The following is a 20,971-nucleotide window of genomic DNA, read 5'->3' on the forward strand; positions in this document are numbered from 1 at the left end:
GACGAAGAAGAAATCTACATTTCTTACTGAATCTTATCAGTGAAAGACAAAGACTCCAAACTCTCCTGCTACCTGAGAGATCTTCCAGGAATGGTGATTTTTCAGAGAACTCAAAAATAAAAAGATTCTTCACCCTCAGAAAATATGAAGCAATAATTCTGATTAAAATGCAATTGACATATATAAAATTACAGGTTTATTTAGTAAAATAATCAGTGGTTATAAGATTACATTAAATTTAGCATTTTACAGACTACTATTTTACATATGTAACAAAAAAACACGGAAAGTTTAAGAAACTGTCAGCATGTTGTCAGCTCAGTGTATAGTAGTTTGTTCTCTGGAAATGGCTCCCCAGGACATTAGCGCGTCCCTACTATTTGCCTTACGGTGCGACAACAATGTAACTGACTTGGTGAGCTTAGAAGATTGCCAAACTCTTTTCTGACATTTTACGATCAGTCATTAGCCATGAAAATAATCATTAGCGAGCGCAAAAACTCTCTGTTCTCCTGACTTGGTGGGAAACCCGAGGAAGGCCGACATGGCTCAGAGGAATAAGAAGCAGCTTTGATCTGTGAGTAAAACACCACAAAGATACCAACTGCTCCTCATTAGGAATGGCTCGTGATTGAGCTCATCATTGTGCTTTGTCTCCGAGATAATCCAACTCACAGCTGCTAGAGCTTCGGGGATTTTTAGATGAAAAGGGAACATTGTGCTGGGAGTAGGCCAACAGCTGGCCAGTGGTTCTGCTAACCTCTGCTACTTATAAATGATTAGGTATTTATTGTTTGGCCGGGTGGCCAGCAGACTTGAACCCCAAATGTGTGGGCATATTCTGTAGGCAGAAAGCAGGAGTGCAGTTTAATGTGATTGTTATTGGTTATGACATTTAATTCCCATTTGAGAACAAGCAGTGTTTTGCTGCAAGCATTTATAAAGGTGCATGATGCGATGATGGCAGATTATTTATATACACAAACGTTTCTGAGCCAGAGACTCGGCGCAGAATCGCTGTCTTTATCAGTCATTACTTATCATATGTTTCGCTGCGGGGGTGTAAATTTGTGCAGCGCCGTTCATTTTCTCAAGAAATGAAATCAAATCTCTTATTTCTGGATCAAATTAAAGCTCAGTGAGTCATGTAGCTGCTTCTTTCTTCCACCTCTCTCTAGTCAATGTTGAGTCAAGGTCAAGTGAAAGACAAATGGAAGATATCGGCTATATTCTTCTTTTTTGTTCCCAGTTGGGACTGTTGACCTTAAACCAATCTTTATGAGAATACAAATGAGCTTCCATACGTCCATCGGACTTATTTAGATAGATTTATGTTTGCATTTTTACACAAAAATCACAAGCTGAGGAAAACAAATATCAAAAGACTTTAAAAGGGAGCTCCTTCTATCCTGCACATCAAAGCCGGTTTACAGGTTTATTGGAGAACTTGTTCTATATGTGGTGAAAATGTTGTATCCAAATTGGATAAATTAAAAACTGTCAGCTGAGGACAAAGGCTACAAGCTTGAAAATGAACCCAAAAAGACAAGCAGGTTCAGTGGACCCCTGCAGATGTTTCTCATCTGCTCGAGGCTACACTCGCCTAAACTGTCAGAGGTTGACTCATGATGTGACTGATTAACGGTGAGTGTTGTGGTGCACCAGATTGAGGATCTGTGCTTGTGTTTTAATTCTGCTATTTAGTCACAGGTGAAGAGGTGGGGTTGGCATTAGGTGTGGGCAGAGTCTCCTATCTGGTTGTCCTTTCCACACCTGTCCTAGATTCAGTCATCATGTGTGGGTATTTAAGGTTGCCTCAGTTCCTGGTCAGATTGCCAAATGGAGCTTGTGACAACCCTGTTACCGGTGATTAGTGTTCCTATTCACCTGTTAACCCTGGTCCCTCTTCTGTTTTCAGTTACCAGTCACATGCCCTAGTGAATCATCTGTTATCTTGGCCAAGGATGTTTGGAATGTAGACTGGAGCATAAGAGAATGGAACCACCAACCTTCCAATTAACAGAGGACCTGCTCTACCTTCTGAGCTATAGTCACCCAAACTGAGGTATTATTAACGCTGTCTCTCTTTACTTTTTCACCAACTTATAAATAAACACTTGAAAGGCATAAACTCCTTTCTAAGTCTGCTTTCTGGGTCTGTGACAATCCTTAGATGAATATGAAATAAGATCAACTAATGTGAGACTTCAGCAATAATCAGCACTAAAATTATTGCAAGCCACACTGTGTGACACGGATCTAGTAAACTTGGTTAAAAGATCAGGTAAAATCACAGTACCTGGTGAACTGTGGTCTAGAACAGGATTTATGGTCCTGTGTTATTACCCATTTACTTAGCTTGTTAGCTTTTGAGGTACTGCAGCCATGAAACTGCTAACTTATTCCCCATTTTGGAAGTATGATAATCCAGGGTCATGTGAATGGGGCATCAGTGACACACAGGTCTAGAAAACTGGTCCACAACCATCTGGAAACTGGATTTTTCACTAGAAAGAAATGTGTATCGTGCGAGTGGTTGTTCAAAACCTCCTTTCGATTGCTTTGATCGCTAGCATATTGGTGCAGTTGTTGGTAGTTTTCATGGACTAATGGAAGTTGTCTGCAAAGTGTGACAGAAAACAAAAGAGTTCTCTGTTTGAGGTTTGAGTCACACTTTTCCAAATCTTACAGCCCCTCGGTTAGTATTTAGCAAGTCAGCGTCCTCCATGCATACAACAGGCAATCTGCTAGTGACCAAATCAATCACAAGGAGGTTTGTGGTGCAGCACTCTGTTTCTGGCAACGAGCAGCCCCCAGAAACCCAACCAGTCAGGGTATGCACATTTCTCCCTGACGTTCGGCAGTTGTGTAGCATCCATTATGGTGGACAAATCTCAAGCAATAGCGCCTACAGACTACCACTCTCGAAGCTCAGTTTACACAGCTCTTATACCTCTGCTGTTTCTTTCGATGCTGTCCTTGGTGAATGTTCATTTCAAAAATACACTGCAGCCCTGAACTTTTCCAGACATCCTAGCTGAGGTTCGCATAAGAATGCAAATGTCCAGAAGCAGTCATATCGGACATGACAATATTCAAGAAACCTTCAACCAACAGAGCCTAAGGAGATGCACTTTATTTGCATTTCTCCAAAAACCCAAAAGCATGAACCTAATCTCAAAGATTCCAGGTTCACATAGACCAGTTGAAAAGTTGGTGACAGGAAGGTTTATCACAAAGAGGAAAATGTAGATAGAAAGCATGCATGCAGTGGAAAGCTTTAATTGCTTTTAATGAAGAAGTTCTCTGTAGAGGACTGCTGTCTTTTCCACAGCAGAGGTTAACATAGTAGACCAGCAAACATGAACAGCAGTAGCCCACATTACCAGTGGTTCGACATACTTTTAGCACCGCTCAAAGGTGACAGCACACAGCTGTAGACACGAGCCTGTAAGGCTCAGTGTATAGCGCCTACAGACTACCACTCTCGAAGCTCAGTTTACACAGCTCTTATACCTCTGCTGTTTCTTTCGATGCTGTCCTTGGTGAATGTTCATTTCAAAAATACACTGCAGCCCTGAACTTTTCCAGACATCCTAGCTGAGGTTCGCATAAGAATGCAAATGTCCAGAAGCAGTCAGATTGGACATTAGCCAGTGTTTAATCTGCCAACTCCCTAGTACAATGTCAGAGAAACGTTCTTCTTAAGAAGAACTCAGTAAATCATCTTAAATGCTTTCAGAAAATGAACAAGGTAGGAATAGACCATCTATTTCCTTAGCTGCTTATTTAGCTAAGCGCCATGGGGTAGCTAGACAGGTCACCAGTCACAGGCCCATCACACAGAAAACAATAGAATCACCAATTAACCTTAGAAGTATGCATTTGGACTGAGGGAGGAAGCTGCAGTCCAAAGACATGCTGCCCTTTGATAAGCCCACACATTTAAAATTGTCTAAACTAAAATGGACTTTCAGTAAGCGCTTCATTAATTGGCCACAATGCTGCTAACAGAAGTATTACAGCACATCTGGGCTCTTTGGGCCAACACTGTAAAAACCAGGGTGTCATATCTTGACAGCCACCTCAATTGGAATATGAATATCAGTTCAGTTGTCCAGTCATGCTCTGTTTTCTCTTGTAGACCGTTATTAAGTCCTTATACACAAAGACATCTACACAAAACTACAGCTTGTCCAAAATGCAGCAGCCAGAGAGCACATCAGTCATGTTTTAGCTTCTCTTCAGTAGTTACCTTTTCATTTGATGATTGATTTTAAGATTTGATTGATGGGTTTTAAAGCCCACTGTGGGCTCACAAACTAAGTGTATCTCAGATCTTCTGACACCTTATATGGAAGGATACAGCCTGAGATACCCAGCCAGGGTTCTGCCAGGCCTATCCCAACAATGTAAATTTGTAAATGTGTTTTAAAAGGTGTCATATAAATAAAATCTCTTACTGTTATCACAAATCAGTGTCAGCAAGCTGTGAACAAATCATAAGATAACTATAGTAATAACGCTTGATTCTTGCTTTATTGTCTCTTGGCCTAAAGTTGGCATGGGAGGGAAAAATGGCCACGGGGTACATGCTTCACTGGAGTAAATGTTTCTCATTCACATGTATATGAAAAATACTTTATTTTAAAACACTTGGTATGTGTGCAGTATTTTTGCACCGGGTGTAGGAGGTGGTGTTTGTATGTAGGATGGTAAATGGAGTGGTACTTATAGAGTGTCTTTCTACTCTCTACTACACTCTGCTACATGTCTCATCCTTCACTCTAAGCGCTTTCTAACATTCATAGACACGGATGTATCAGGGTTCAGTATCTTGCCCAAGGATACGTCTACATGCGGGCTGGAAGAGTCAGGGATTGAGTCATCAACATACCCTCTGAGCCACAGCTGTATCCTGCTTGTATTCTATTGTGAATTTAATAAGGACTCTTGGGAGATATAAATCTAAAAGGGATCCAAATAAACAGAAAACAGAAAAACAATAAAATGTACAGAAAACACATCTGTGATAAATGAAAGGGGTAAAATAAGAAACGATTTCACTATTAAACTCTCTGCTCCTGTATGTACAGAAATAGTTTGTTTTGGATGGAACTCTCTGCAAAAAGGAGAAGAACTAAAAAATAATTAAAGGCGGGAGGAAACAGCTCACTCAGTACTATACATCATTACATTTCTTTGTGTGAGTTTTTGTTTTCTTATTATTTAACGTCCTGGCTGGGATTGAAGATAAAACCTTCCCTGTGTCATTAAATGAGCAAAAGAAGAATTTGCGTTTTCCAGTTTATGTTTAAGCACACCACAGGAAACACTGAGAAGTTATAAAATCAACGATATATTGAATTGAAGTGGAAGAAACTAAGAAGATATAAGCTTGTATTAAAATCTTCCATCTGTATTTTTGTACTTAAAATCGCTGTCTGTGTATGAAGAGAGTTCATTCACAGCTTCAGGTTCAGGGGGAATGAGTTCTCTGAAAGCAAAATGAAAATATTAGCATGCCTTCATTATTTCATTCTTGAGGGTTTAGTACAATGTTTGGAGCTGAAGATTTGGTCACTCCAAGGCTGTTGCCAGCCCACCTACACCACAGACAGTTATATAATGTTTTACAAGGGCTTTATTAACCAGAGAGAGTCTCTGACAAAAGGTCTCATCAGACAAAATCTACTCAATTTGGGCTCAGTGGCTTAACCTGTTGCACATTGTGATCATTTTTTTTTCTGTTTTACAGTTCAGGGTCAACTAATTTACATATGTAATTTGATGTAAACTACATGTTTTTGCTGTTGTTTTTGAAGTGAAAAAGCACTCCAACCTCTGAATTTGTTGGTGCCTTAAAACAATATACAGATGTTTTGTGCCAAAAGCTATACAAGTCCACACCCTGACTGGGAGATGAGGGTAATATCTGTGCCTTTAAACAGTTTTAGGTTATAACATTTTGCTCACTGGACTCTTCTCACTCACCCCCAGAGCTCCCCTACAAGCCATCTTTCCAAACTTCCACCTGTAGTCATGCCTCTTACCTGCAGCCAGCTGCATCCAGCCGCAGATCTTGTACACGGTGCCGGTGCTACAGAAGAAGAAGAGCGCGAAGCAGGTGATGCAGGTGAGCACCAGCGCCATGGACATGCCGATGAAGAAGGAGGCAGCTTTGAACGCACCGGAGGGGATGCTGCTGAACTCGGTGAAGCTGCCCTGACAGGTCAAGTCCCGGGACAGCCCGTTTCCAATGCAGTAGTGGAACAGACCGAAGTAGCCCGCCTGCGGCGTATCCACGCCATCCCCGATCCAGTACGGCTGGATGAAGCACACCACGTTGACGATGGCGAAGAGGATGGTGAAGATGGCCCATAGGACGCCGATGGCACGGGAGTTGCGCACGTAGTTGGTCTGGTAGATCTTGGCAGCCTCGGATGCGGGGAGCATGGTGGTGGTCGTGCTGGGGGCCCCGGGGACCATAATGTGAGGGTGGTCTGCGCGGTCCTCGGGATCTATCAACCTCCTCAGCAAACTAACATCTGCCTCATCTGACCACAATATCCCGCACAACTTCTCCCTGTCGCTGCTCGCGGATTTTTTTTCCCTACTGTCTGTTCAGTCACAGTTATCACAGCATCACTACGCTCTCATCCGTGGCAAGGTCGGTGTTTGATTTCTTTTTGCTTTTCACTCATTAGTCGGCAGAATCAAGACATGCGCTCCAGGGAGAAAAAAAGACGAGCTCTGGGAATCCAAAATTTAGGGGATTTCTTCCATATTTGCCTTCATGTGTAGGTTATGTTAAAATGTCTCTGCCTGAATCTTGTCCGCTGTTCCGATAAACCGTCTCAGCTGTGTGCACGGCTCTCCCTGAAATGGTCAGCCCGTTCTCGACGCCGACAGACCGACAGCGCAGCTGAGCTCCTATTGAATTAGAGTTGGAGGATAGCCTCGGATATTACAGGGCCAACCCACATCCCTTAATCCCACTCTGACGTACAGTCACCCGCGAAATCTTAAACAGACACTGATTTTTTTTTCTTCTAGAGCGAAGCGATTTTACGCCTGATCACTGCGACAATAATTGTATGGAAATTAGTGGATATAAACGCATCTGCTATTCAAATATTGATAATCAAATGCCAAGATGCAGGGTCTTTTCTCTAATGTTTTACCTAGACTGGTACATTCTTTAAACTGTAGCCCATTTTCTGGTCTGTGATATTAAGCTTTTTGAGCACAAAGACTAGATCAGTAGGCTACAACAACGATTTATTATATGTATTTCTTGCAACTGGCAAAAATAAATAAATAACAAGAAAAATAATAATGATAATCTCACATCAAGAACGAAACGTGCAGGATATTACGTCTTTTTCATCATTATTTTGCTAAAAATATTAAAAATATTATATTATAATATTACATTAAGCAGGCAGCACGGTGGTTAGCACTGTTGCCGCACAGCAAGAAGGTCCTGAGTTCAATTCCAACATCAGGCCGGGGTCTTTCTGTGTGGAGTTTGCATGTTCTCCCCGTGTTTGCGTGGGTTCCCTCCGGGTACTCCGGCTTCCTCCAACCGTCCAAAGACATGCAACTTGTGGGGATAGGTTAATTGGATAATCCAAATTGCCACTAGGTGTAAATGTGCGAGTGAATGTGAGTGTGAATGGTTGTCTGTCCCTATGTGTTAGCCCTGTGACAGACTGGCGACCTGTCCAGGGTGTACCCTGCCTTTCGCCCTATGACAGCTGGGATAGGCTCCAGCGCCCCCCGCGACCCTGAAAAGGATAAGCGGAAGCGAATGGATGGATATTACATTAAGCATTACATTGATATATAAAATGATTTTTTTTGTATTCCATATGGATGGATGAGTGGATAAGAATGTAGCTGAAGATTATGTATCTGAGTGAGTGATTAGCTAGAGAGAAAGAAATAACATTTTAAAAAAAGCATCAAATTGAAATAATATATACTTTTAATATTATGATGACTATACCTTCTTCTGTTTTTGGTTATGTTAGTGTACTACCAGTACACTGCAATGTACCAGATTACATCAGATGTTACCCATAGATTACTAGAATGTATGTTTATAAGTGTGTGAAAGCACAATTAAATATGTTGCAGTATGTAAGACTTGCTTTGATCCACGTTTATTGGGAAATATCGCAAATAGTTATCTTGAATCCGCAGTGAATTTCTAATGTGCTTGTTTCACTCCCAAAACTACATTACCCAGAATTCGTGTCTCACTTGTGATTCGCTGCTACCGAATGACAGCATGTGACGCAATCTGAAGGCGCGCGCGAAACTCCAGCAAGTGGTCTTGACTGAGTTTAAGGTGTTTCGGACTTTAACTGAAGACTTCTTCGCATTTTAAGTCTTAAAGACATTTTATTTACCGGCATGAATGTTTCCTCAGCACCCTATGGTTTTTACAGCACATAATTTTTGATGATATTACTCCTTTGACTCATTTTTTTTGTCTGAACAACGGAGTTCATTCGTCGTCTGGTTGGAGTTGGACGAGCTGAAGCTAACGTCAGTCAGTTGTTTTTAGCAGAACTCTGCTGAGCTCACCTACATAAACGGTGTGGTGGTAGCATGACGGCGCTGTTGCAGCACCCGGGATACGATGAGGAGAGGTTGAAGGGGGTAGCAGAGAAGTTGCCCTGCAGAGAGGTCCAGGCTGAAATGTTGCTGTCGCTGATGGGGCAGGTAAGAAGTCTCCACTCATCTCCGTTTAATGTTTTAAAGTATGCCACATTAAAAGACGCAGAGACACATGCTAATTCAGTTTTTAACGTCCTAAAAACTCAGTGTTTTATGTGTTTGATTTAAAAAGTTTTATTACTGATATATGATGCATTAAAGACCATTTTCACTCTTTTACAATTTTCTTGTATTATTATTATTATTACTATTATATTTTTTGTTTTTATAAAAAAAAGTATAGGAAAAATAAAAGTCATTTTCCTAAACCTTAAATCTCAATATCTCAGTAGCTCAATGTCATTTTCTTATTTCTAGGGTTAAGTTTTGCATTATTTGTGTTATCCAGTGTAATTTAGTAAATATGTCGACATATTTGGATCATCTGATGAGATTTCCCTTTAAAATTCATTGTTCAAAATGTTTATCTTAGATTATAAAATGTAGATCTGAAGCTTTGGACAGTTTAGTACCAGTAATTGATGTCTGTCTTGGATTAAAATCATTAATAGATATGCAATTTATTTTATCCTTGTTATAAAAATTAATTACTTGTCATTTGATCTCACTCAGGGTTTTAAATAGATTCGTTAAGTAAGCTGAGTCTATGAGCTGTTAGCACTATGGCTGATTACTGACATTAACACTGGGTTTAATCATATCAGAGCTTGGCTGTTATTACTTTGCGATGTGCTGATGAAAGCTGATAGAAGGTTTAAGTGGATAGTGGTCTTGATCGAGTGAGACAGTTCTACTGAGTGTAAAGATGCTGAATTTTGTTCTTCCAGCCGCACCAGTACAGCTACCCTTCAATCCTCATTTACGGTCATCGAGCCTCAGGGAAAAGCCACGTGATGCACGTTTTGATGAAGGAGCTGGAGGTGAGGGAGATATCTGCTATTTAGTGAACGTTCTGAATAATGTTCTTATGTGTTCATGCTACAGGGCCCTGTATTTAAAACCATAAAATAAAAACTAACTTCACTCTTAATTCCCCTCATACATGGCAGGTAAAAGTGCGATAAAGGATGGACAGCTAAATATTATTGCACTGGCAGTTACTTGAGTTAGAAAAATTTGACTTATGGACTCCTTTAAGCCTTTATAACTTTAATAAAAAGTTGACACTTGTGTTATTATGAACTTTTTCTTTATTCAATCACTTAAAGAGTCCTTGAAAATACTTAGTTTTACTGAAAGTACAAAATCACACAAGAACACAAATCTTTGCATAGTTTGAGTGTGTGTAAGGTGCATTTTTCCCTTAAAATCACTGGGAAAAAACATTAAAGAAAAGCAACAATTTTACTGCTAGCATTCTTGTATAAATTAAATTTAAAGATCAAAGACCTTCAGATGTTTTTCTCTCTTTGCACACATACTTTATGCCAATGCACTCAGTATAGATGGGTAATGGCTACCAAAGAAGTCTCTTTCTTAGAAAGCAGCTATTTTTTTTTTAAATATCCAAATATTTTTAATATCCAAATATCTAGATAGTCCCATTGAGACTCAGCGTCTCATTTACAAGAGAGACCCGTTTCATCTGCAGTGAGTTCTACTGTAATTTTGTGCAGAGCCTGATGTTAAACATTTAAAGGAGACAACCTGAACTGTGGTGCATGCCAGCATGCTATCCTGTGCCACTGAGGGTGTCCATATCGCAGCAAAATAAATGTGGGGTAAAGCGTATGTTACTCTGGATCAGACCTGGACTTCCAAGAAACCCTCACCACCTTCAAAGAGATGTCTGGCAAATGTAAAACTCATAGCATGCTTTGTTTTACAGTTTAATGATACTCCATTAATGATCATATCTCGCATAGCCACAAAAATGTGACTTGACAACATGGAAGTCTTCTTCTTTTTTTAAAAAAAAAAAAAAAATTCAAATACGGAGAATTTATAGCCTTCTTAGGACTATTGTTTCTTAAATCACTTGTTCTTGATCTTTTTGGTTCCTGCAGTTTCTGAATAATGTTTTACTCCCATCGGGTGGTTTCTCACAATGTGAAAATTTAATTGCCAACTAGGGCTGCAGCCTTTAATGCAGATTAATCCCTGATTATGATTTTGTTTATTATAGATGAATCCATATGTAGGGATGGGTACCGGTATCCGGTGCCATCATGGCACCGGTTCTGACATAAACGGTAGTAACCAGACCGAAAAGCAGCGCACATTTCGGTGCTTTATTTTGGTGCTTTTTTTTCCCTGAGCTGTGATACACTTTAGATTCTAGCCAATCATTTTACGTTTCCGAAGATAGTAGGCGGGGCCAGGTACGTACGTTCTTTTAGAGCAGAGCTACAGATTAAAAATGACCAAGGCAAAGCGGTCAAAAGTCTGGCTGTACTTCACAGCAAAATATGCAAACTCAGCAGCCTGCAACAAGTGCTTTAAGCTGATACTGTGATACTGTCAAAGGAGGTAACACCTCAAATCCGATGAAATACCTGGCGATGCATAGCGTTTTTTTTAAAAGCCGAGAAATGCGCCGTATTTGATAGCTTGCTGTGAGACCTCACACCGAGCACATCTACTGCGGGTGGGTTGCCTGTTATCGGACCCGGAGTTAGCAACATCCCCCAAAAACACGAAGAGGAGAGTCCTGGCCCCTAGCCCTGCCAGTGTAGCAGAAATGATGACAGATGATGATGGCAGCAGCAGCCGTTCTTCTCTGCATGAGTAGCTTCATGTTGTTCGTGTGTAATTTGTTGAGTAGGCTAACCACGTTATTAAATTAATGCATGTAAGGTGAACTAGCAAACATCATCATAGCTACATACGGCTGTCTTCTTGTTTGATGGCAGATGCTCCCTTCACCCTGGCCAAAAAGGCTAAAATGACCAAAGAAAAAGAGGGAAACAGCTGAACATGAGAGGTTTTTGGACAAAGTTTGTCTTTTTTCCATTGATTAAGCACTGCTTCCAGCCAAGAGTGATGCCATAAATCCCCTATAGCTGCAGAAAAGGCTAACATTGTTATCTTTTTACAAAAAAACAGCTGAACATGAGAGGTTTTTGGACTAATTTTGTGTTCTCCATTCTTTAAGCACCGGTTTAAGCACCGTTTAAGCACCGGCACCGTTTCAAAAGTACCGGTTTGGCACCGGTATCGGATAAAACCTAAACAATACCCATCCCTAGTCATTTGGCTATAAAGTCCTGGGGAAAACAAGGAGTGACCTCTTGAGTTGGACCTCAAGATATTCAAAGTTATCTCTCTAATGAACCCACTGTTTATATAACTTGTCCTTGCTTTCAATAGGTAACACAAAATTATGTAATTTGTACATATTTAGGGTCCAGTGCAGTCAGAAGATTAAGTCAACACAGTGTGAAGATGTGTATCATCTCCACAGACATCAGACTGATTCTCTTTCATGCTTCCTTTTCCTTCTCTCTGCAGCTTCCTCACGCCACAGTGAGCTGCGTCGAGTGTGTTTCTATTGCGTTGCTGTTTGAACAAGTGCTGCTGTCCTTCTTTGGCTGCGATGCCGCCTCTCTTCTCCCCCGCAGTCCCTCCCTGTCTGACTTTGTCCGTGTCTACAGACAGCAGTGCTCCCAGTCTCCTGCCAAACAGACGCGATACATTGTGAGTGCCGTGCACTTTACACACAACCACTCCTCACTTGGCATACGAGATTATCCCTAATCCCATGGCATGTCAGATTATTTATTCCTCGCATGTGTCACCTGAATGTTTGTGTGATGATATGATTAGTAGTGATAACAAGTGCAAATAGATGCTAAACAAAGCTGCAGATGCATCAGCCTGGAGAAAACAAGTGTAATTTTCAGTCAGAACAGGAGTGGGTTTAATCAGTAATGCTCTCTGATAAAACATCCGTTCACTGCCTGTATTATAAATGCGATAAAATGAGATCAAATTAACATTAACTGTGTAATTTGTAGGTAATGGAGAAAGCCGAGCTTCTGAGAGATACTGATGCCAGTCTCCTCTCTGCTCTCCTGCGTCTTCAGGAGCTGGTGAGAAAGTGCTGCATGCTCTTTGTGTTATCTATAAAGTGAGTTGCTTTATTGTTGTTGCTCTGTGCGGATGATGAAGAGGGGACTGGAGGAGCCTCATTTGTAACGGATGACCTTGAGCTGAGTGTGTGGTGCTTTTTAATGCTATTAAGGAAGGAAGGATGGCAACCACTCACAGCATTTTAATTAAAAACACCAAAAGTAAAAAGACTTATGTGATTATTTGTGTTTCATCCCAATGAAAGCTAAGTGCTTAACGGCGGATTGTGAGCGTTAAGAGGAACCTGTCTTTTTAATGGCTTGCTGCTTCAGTGCTGCCACACTGGATTTTGAAGTGATAATTAGGATGCAGATTTACACTTACGTGGAGGACGGGAGGATGATGAGGAGTTGTTTCATCTCTAAACTTCGGGAAAAAATGTAATAAAACATTAACAGGAAAGACGTAAAATGTGTGTGTGTTACTGACATGCAGAAAATAATCTGGCTTAACTTTTCCTATATTTCCTACACAAGAAAAAAAGGTGACTGGTGCAGTTTTCCAGTTTCTGTCTATCGTCCATGCATCCTTTTTCTGAACTGCTTAACCAGTTCAGGGTGACAGAGTGGCTGGAGCCCATCTCGTTTTTCAAAACAGGCAGGTTATAACTTGAGAAGGTTAGCAGCCCATCACAGGGCTAAAAGAAAAAGAGAAGGAAGCTGAAGTACCCAGACCAAAAACCACTACCATGCCAAACCCCGATAAACATTCAAGAAGTGCTTCAACTCTAGATTAATGGTCTTGTGTCTAAACACATAGAAGTTATAGCGATTAAGGCTATTTCTTGCATTAGGTAACAGTGGTGGTCACAGTGGACATATTTTATTGATGTTCACAGATCCCTTTTATCTCTGCACATTATATATATGCATGTTTCAATGATGCAGCAGACTTTTAGAATTAATAGCAAATTATGTTGTCATCTCTTGTTTATAGGCATCTGCAGTATCAAAGCCACTGTGTGTGTTTAAATTAAGTATGCTTAACTGCAGGTGGTGTTTGTAGGTATAAGAGCAGGGCGATATGACCAAAAATATTTATCACGATATACATTTGAAAATTTGCGATAATGATATAACTGACGATATAATTGATACTAGACAAAATACTTTACAACTCCACAACTTTATTAGTGCAAAAAAAAAAAAAAATCAATGTATTTTCACTTAAACAAGCAGCTGTTTTTAATGTGCATTAAAGTTATATAAAAATTTAACAGTGCAAATGCAAATTCCTTGTTGTCAGTTTACCCAAAAGGCATTTCCAGTGGAAACTGGCCGACCCATCCTCAGCATAACCATGTATAATATCCACAAAACTTAAAAAGAGGTTAAACACACACAATACAGTAATATTATGTTGAAGCACAGTACGCATCACTCCACGAGGCTCCTGCCTACGATAGCCGTAATGCTCCGACAATCCATCAAGCGCTGCGGGTTCATAGCTTAGCAAAGTCGTACTGAAACATTTGACAGATTTTTGAGCGCCATGTACCACATGAAATTGTTTCAAGGTCAGTAAACACAACCAGAATTCATACATAAGGCACACGGGATTATAAAGGGCACTGTCGATTTTCAGAAAAATCAAAGGATTGATTTTAAGTGAGCCGTATTTAACAAAAAACACGGTAATAACGACGGTCCACTAGCATGCTCTACCAAAAGTAGTGTTTTGTTGTGTATCTGACGGACGAAAGCCAAACCAGTTCCACACCACTGAAGTTGCAGAATTTTTTTAAAAACAATTCTGGTTCATCCGTTTCATTCAACGGTCCGCTTTCATTCTTCATTCATTTCATTCTCCGTCGCCGCCGCCATGCTTTTTCCGCCATGTGCGTATGAAAACAAAGGCACTGTGCATGCGCGTTTTACCCATATTCTATCGCGATATTTCATTTTCTTATCATTGCCCAACATTATACCGGTATTACCGTGAATGGTATGATATGCACCTGCATGCTTACAAATTGACTTTAATAATAAATCTTAGGCCTTAAAGGGAATCTAAGTAAACAAATAAAATGAACTGCAGGATAAATCTTGCATACAATGAGGAAACCCAAGCAGTCATAGTGAGGCTTGAAGATGCTTGAAGGGACAGCCCTAACCACACTACCACTGTGCTGTCTTTCTAACATATCCTCTGTAGTCCTACCTCTGTCGCACCCTGATGGAGATGGGATTCCTTATTTACAGTATTTAATTATGATATAGGAGGAGGCATATGCCTAGGACGTCTCCTAGGTGAGGTGTATATGACATGGCCTACTGGAGAAGACCCTCGCGTACACTCAGGACATCCTTGGCAGACTTTCAGAAAGTTCAGATGTACCTTTAGAAGAGCTGGAGGTAGTGGGAGGTCTGGTATCTATGCTTAGACTGTTGCTCCTAAGACTCACAACTGGATAAACAGCAGAAAATGAATTGATGTTTTCAGAGTAGAGGATCTGAACTGTTGTGTATGCCATTCGTAGGTGCAGTACTTCTTCCTGTGTTGTGGCTGCTTTAGCTTTAAAGTGAATTATTTCTTTTAAATTTTCCCATATATTTAGAGACTCAAATTCAGAAGGTCTTTTATTATATGCTTATAAAATATTGTTCTCTTTAAGGAAAAACAGAACTATATTCAGTTTCACATCACACGTAAGAAAAAAACCTACAAAATGTTCACATTTGAAAAGCTGAAACCTGTGAGTGTTTATTGTTTCTGCATAATCAAAAATGCGTTCATTTGTTTTGTTTAGTCAACATGTCCAGTAAGAACTTAATCAAGCAAACAAAGCTAAACATCTAAATATATAAAACACATGAATCAACTGAGGAAAGAGGTCTGTAACTGTGAAGTTCTCAGAGTCTTCATCTCTCTGAGCTCCCTGATCCTAACTACATACATCTGTTCTTCAGGTTGGGGACAACGTTACCGTCATCTTGCTCAGTGAAATCGCCTGGGACAAGTTCAGACCAAACACAGGCTGCTTTGAGCCGCTTCTGCTGCATTTCCCTGACTACAGTAAAAGTATATAATCCTCCTCACACATGCTACGGCAGCCAGTGTCACGAGCAACTCACAACACGCTGCGTATTGATGACGCACGGTCAGCATATGCAACGTGAGCTGTGACATTTGTACCTGTGATACTGTTCTCACACTCCAGGCAGCGACTCTGGGGAAAAATGTTGCGTTCTTAAGAACCACTGTATAAATTCAGCACTTGGCGTGTGAATGAATCATTTTACTTTATATTGTGAGACTTGGCTGGTTTTTGGAGAAGCTTTATTTCTTGTTCCTTAAACCGTTTGTAGGTGAGCTGCAACAGATTTTGTCCCAGAACGTGCATTCTTCATATTCAGCTGGGTTTTACTCTGCGTACATCAACATCCTGCTGGGAGTCTTCTACTCTGTCTGTCGAGACCTCAGAGAGCTGCGACACCTGGTCAGAAACACACATTAACAAGTTGTTGCATTGATTATTTTTAATTCTTCCACCTGTTTTCTCATTTTCTTCTGTTCTTTTCTACTAGGCTGCCCTGAACTTTTCAAAGTTCTGTGAGCCTTTGGCAGAAGGGAAAGGTAATTGTGAGGAGGTCTTTTCATTCATCTGAAAAGAACACACTAAAACGCACACTACCTGTATAAAGTTATCATGGAAACTGTAATTGCAGAATACTTACACATCCAGCAGACACTGCGGATCATTAGCTTTTAGATATAGATGTGTCATTTACAGTGGCCAGAAACAGACCTAATGCTACTAATCATTGCTTTTGTGACAACTTGCAGTCAAATGCCATCTTGAGAGAGACTTTGGGGCCTCAAGATGGAGATAAAACAGCAATAAGACAGAGTCAGACTGCTATCAGTTTGAGACTGAATGAGGTCAAGCTGGAAATTGCATTTAATCTGTGATTAACTGTGATAAATTGGCCCAGATCTCAAATCTGTTGCAAAGCTTTTTCCGTCTGTGGAGACAGAAACTCTCATTCTACAGAAATTCAAACTAGTTACACTCAGAGTCCAGCCAAAACCTCATACAGCTGCTGCAGGATGGTGATTTAACTGCAGAATGACAAAGGTGCTGGACAATCTTGCTTTAATATAGGAATATAACCTGAATACAATCAGTTGGCACCTAAGTTGTTTTCTATTGAGATTAGCCTCCTATTTCTAAGAGACGCATCACAGGCAAGTTGCGCTCATCGGAGTAGATAGAGTCAAATTGCAGTGTGTTGGCAGTCTGTCTACATATTAAATTAGAAGGCAGTTTTTTTTACAACCCTTTGCCAATATGTCTGAGAGTGATCACAGCCAGTCCAGTCCAGATCACCTTGCAATCTAAAAGTGGTCAACCAGAGCCTGACTTGCTGCATGCTGCAACCACTTGGTCACTGCAACTATTTCCGATTGGTCGCCAAATGTGAAAAGTTCAATGTGATCACCTGGTAACCACTGATTCTTTATAGTCAAAAATAGTTTACTGTCCTATTTTAACTCAAGTGTGTCTTTATCTTTGGAAATAAAATTGTTAAAATTTTATAATACAAATTACTTCCCAGTATAATGTGAAACTATGACTTTGCAGACCTGGAATTCTGCCTCTAACCAACCAAAAACATGTATTCAGATGATGTAAACACTCAGATCTAACAATGTTGCCTTAAAAATAAAAATAATAGAGCAAAACTTTTGTATTGCTTTGGGCTGCCTTCACTTGTACAGTTGTACCCAGTAAAGAGGCCACTGGGTGTATATTTCCTGAGTGTATGTTATGAGCGATGTTGTGAAGGCTTCCCTTTGTGCCATAACTGTCTTTGTGTTTATTTTCTTTGATTCAATGATGGTAATTTTCAAGCTACTTCATGTTGTCTTCAACAAGCTTCGAAGACAAAAACAAGAAGCCCACGCGGGTAAATCACAGTCCCTGCTTTCAAACCCTGTGGGGTAGCTCCACATTTCTGATATACTGTAGCTTCAGAGGCTCCTCATATTCCAGACACTAAAATGAATTTGACATTTAGAAATCCTATCTTGTCTCTTTTTGGGTCTATTGTGAAAACAGTATGTGGATGTTTGTCCGTTTGATGCTTCGGCTTCTCTCTGGGCGCCCGCTGTGATTGGAAATGAGTGTTATGAGAGTAGAGTTTGGAGACTGTCAGCACATAAAAAAATACCCAAAAAGCTTGAAGGAAATCTGTGAAATAGCTGAGCCGAGTGTTCATTCTCAGCTGGTTAAAATATTGATCTGTGCTGCTTTAATTGCTTTGTTTCTACAAATGTTTTTGAGGTTTTCCTGCTGTTTTTCCACCACTTTCTGATGGTGTTTGTAATTATGCTGTGTGTTTAGTGAAAGAGACTGACACCCACAAGCTGTGGAAACACATTGAGCCACATTTGAAAAAAGCCATGCAGACGGTTTACCTTCGAGAGGTGTCCAGGTCTGAACTTTTTGCATTATTTTGCTATGCGCTGCTTTTTAGACTATTAATGGGGTTTTTTTTTTTAGCCTCATCATCCATGTGTATTCTCTGTCCTCTGCTTAGTCTGCAGTGGGAGCAAATGCAGCAAATGGAGGAGAAGGAGGCCGGAGCCTTGCGAGGTATTTGCACTGATTTCGATTACAGAGCAGATGTCAAACTGAAACACTGGTCACTTACGCTTAAATTCTTTTCTTCTATGCAAGAAAACAGAATTTTAGTGCAGGAAAGAATATGACGACGTGGACTTATTGCATTTATTTTGTCTTCTGAAAGGTTTATCAGCTCACACTCATGTTGAATTGCCTTATTACTCCAAGTTCCTGTTGATTGCTGCCTATCTGGCTTCCTACAACCCTGCACGCACAGATAAACGCTTCTTTTTAAAGGTAAAGGAATATAATAATAATACTTTTTTTATGTTCAGCCATGTATACACTGTAATGCAAAAAATTCTTATAATGAGGTCAGCATAAGTACAAAGTTTGCAGTGAGTCAAAAGTTCTTTTTTTCTTTATTCTTGGCTGTGTTAGTGAGAATGAATATCCCAAATATGCTCATCTTTGGGAGAAAAATACATTTATTAAGCTTTTTGGGGGGGGATTTTTTGTTTTCTTAACCTTCTCCCCTAAGTCATGGTTTTGTGAATGAATCAAATGAATCACATCTTCTGTTTCTGCTCAACAGCACCATGGTAAAATAAGAAAAACAAACTTCCTGAAGAAAAATGAAAAGGTGATTATTCTGACATAACTCTTACATCTTCGTTGATTTCATTTGGAAACATGTAACACAATGTTTATATTGATCTGTCTGTCTTCTAGACAAGTAATCACCTTCTGGGTCCAAAGCCCTTCCCTCTGGACCGCTTGCTTGCCATCTTTTACAGTGTGGTGGACAGCAGAGTCGCCCCGACAGCGAGCATCTTCTCACAGGTCAGTCTGGTTTAAAGCAGTCGAGAGTTGCTGTTTGTGCCAACTTTCACTAAAAATTCAGACCCCTGAGAGGATTGGCAGCTGTCTTGAATCTTTAACAGTTGTGGATAATATTTCTTAATGATGGATTTTGGACTTTTTGGGAATGGTATTAAAACCCTTCCCAGATTGATGGGCAGCCACTGTTGCTTTTTTAGCTCGTTCCCCATAAAGATGACATTTGACAACAACGTCAGTAGGTACGCAAGCGGGACATAGTTGACATTTTTCCTCCTTGGCACTGTGCTGACACATTTGAATGCTTGAGACCTGAAGGCTACCAAAACTTCTGCTTTTATGGAGGTGCCCACATTTACTGAGCACATCTGATTAGCAGCTGGCTGCTGCTCATCCTCTTAATTCCTATTCCTGGCTTAATTTTTATTAAACAAATAATGGCGCTATTTTGTCATGTGTTGTTGTTCATCTGTTGTGTTTAAATGATTCTATAATGTGGTATGGAACAAATAATTTGAATTTGAATTAAAGAGTTCGTGTTTTCATTTCCACTGAACTGTGTGTGCACTAAGATAACTTATCCAAAAAGAATCCATCTCCTAAGAGATCTGATAATATTTCTCTCCTTAACTTGTTTAAACACCACCACCTTGTTATGTCAGAGCTCTGCAATAGTCTGTTTCCCCTCATTTAGTCCTGAAGTGTAGTTTCGTACCCTGAGTTGGCCTCAGGGTACGACCCAATATAGAAAATAATTTCACACTTTTTTCCAATTTGCCTGATAAGCCACTGAACAGGAATGTACACTGTTATAACAAAAGGATGGTAAAGGATTTTTTTGTTTCCTGTGTGTAACAGTGCAGTGTTTCATGTTAAATCAAGCCTGATTTTTTATTTTTTTTTTAAGTTTAAACAGTTTCCTAGCCATATGGTCAAAGGCAGCTAAACACAGACCTATCTATGGACCCAAGCATGAAATGTTTTTAGGCAATTAGGCTCGCCCCATATCTGTGTGACTGGCTACCATCATTTAATGGCTCTGCTTCAAAGTGGAGAAGCTGCGTTTTAAGAAGTGGAGCAGAGACTCATTTTGGTTTTCCTCTGTCCCCGTTTAGATTTCTTCGCTGGTGACCCTGCAGCTGCTGGCTCAGGTCAGTCATGACGACCAGCTCGACGCCCCGAAGTACAAATGTGCCGTTTCTCTGGACTTCATCTGCGCCATATCCAGGTCTGTGCGTGTGTGTGCATGCACGCTCATCCTTTTAATGCACATGAATGAGACTGACTGAATTATTCAAGTGAACTGACTTTTTACAGTTTTCCTTTTTTTTTTTTTTTTTTTCACTGAAAATCTGCTTTGTGTGATTTATCTTCCAGGACGGTGAACTTTGATATTGTCAAGTATTTGTACGACTTTCTGTGAGCCTCCAGTGCATTAACAGAGAGATGACACGCAGTGACAGTCAGACAAAGGCACATTTGTTTCTGCAAGAACTCACCTAAGGACAAGTATTTGGAAACACAAGAAGCTCCAGGAGGAAATTAATCCAATTATTTCGCTGCCCCCTTGTGGTTGATAAATGAGCTCCTCGTTTAAATGTTTGTATTTGTAGAAAATAAATCTTTGTAACTTGAAACTTTATTTTGGTTTATTTTTGTGGTTACATTTTCAGTGTGTTCATAACAAATATACTAGAGATTTATTTAATTTTTTAGCATATTGCAAACATCTAGTTTAGGCTTTAGTATAACAAAGAAATTAGTACATACTCTGTTTGTTACGATTTAAATAAGAAAAAGGAA

The 20,971-nt window shown here is 40.1% G+C and overlaps 2 protein-coding genes across 2 annotated transcripts in view; one reads left to right on the forward strand and one right to left on the reverse strand.

Moving 5' to 3' along the window:
• The window catches only part of lhfpl3 (LHFPL tetraspan subfamily member 3), a 60,721-nt gene extending 53,753 nt beyond the window's left edge, over window positions 1-6,968 (reverse strand). Inside the window, exon 1 of the mRNA XM_086269004.1 lies at window positions 6,054-6,968. Within this exon, the coding sequence (XP_086125130.1) occupies window positions 6,054-6,489 (436 nt within the window). The 5' untranslated portion in view covers window positions 6,490-6,968. The remainder of the gene's footprint in view (window positions 1-6,053) is intronic.
• Window positions 6,969-7,810: 842 nt separating this feature from the next.
• On the forward strand, window positions 7,811-20,825 carry orc5 (origin recognition complex, subunit 5). The gene is made up of 14 exons (XM_086269003.1): window positions 7,811-8,733; window positions 9,516-9,608; window positions 12,139-12,324; window positions 12,645-12,719; window positions 15,669-15,780; window positions 16,068-16,198; window positions 16,287-16,335; window positions 18,107-18,197; window positions 18,303-18,358; window positions 18,513-18,625; window positions 18,924-18,971; window positions 19,061-19,171; window positions 20,284-20,396; window positions 20,546-20,825. Exons 1-14 carry the CDS (start codon window positions 8,620-8,622, stop codon window positions 20,589-20,591), a joined length of 1,338 nt encoding a protein of 445 aa, XP_086125129.1. The 5' UTR covers window positions 7,811-8,619; the 3' UTR covers window positions 20,592-20,825.
• The last annotated feature ends 146 nt before the right edge of the window (window positions 20,826-20,971 follow it).

Source organism: Aulonocara sp. 'chitande type north' Nkhata Bay, linkage group LG17, assembly GCF_057382095.1.
Source record: "Aulonocara sp. 'chitande type north' Nkhata Bay isolate Kocher_YH1m ecotype deep benthic linkage group LG17, A_spYH_male_GT1.1, whole genome shotgun sequence".
Lineage (NCBI taxonomy): Eukaryota > Metazoa > Chordata > Actinopteri > Cichliformes > Cichlidae > Aulonocara > Aulonocara sp. 'chitande type north' Nkhata Bay.

What these genes read in the sequence shown, in the direction of transcription:
- orc5 (XM_086269003.1), top strand. Translation starts at nt 8,620, where the DNA reads ATGACGGCGCTGTTGCAGCACCCGGGATACGATGAGGAGAGGTTGAAG. An exon ending in TCCTGCGTCTTCAGGAGCTG is followed by an intron (nt 12,720 to 15,668) that starts GTGAGAAAGTGC and finishes TCTGTTCTTCAG; the next exon opens with GTTGGGGACAACGTTACCGT. An exon ending in ATAAACGCTTCTTTTTAAAG is followed by an intron (nt 18,626 to 18,923) that starts GTAAAGGAATAT and finishes TCTGCTCAACAG; the next exon opens with CACCATGGTAAAATAAGAAA.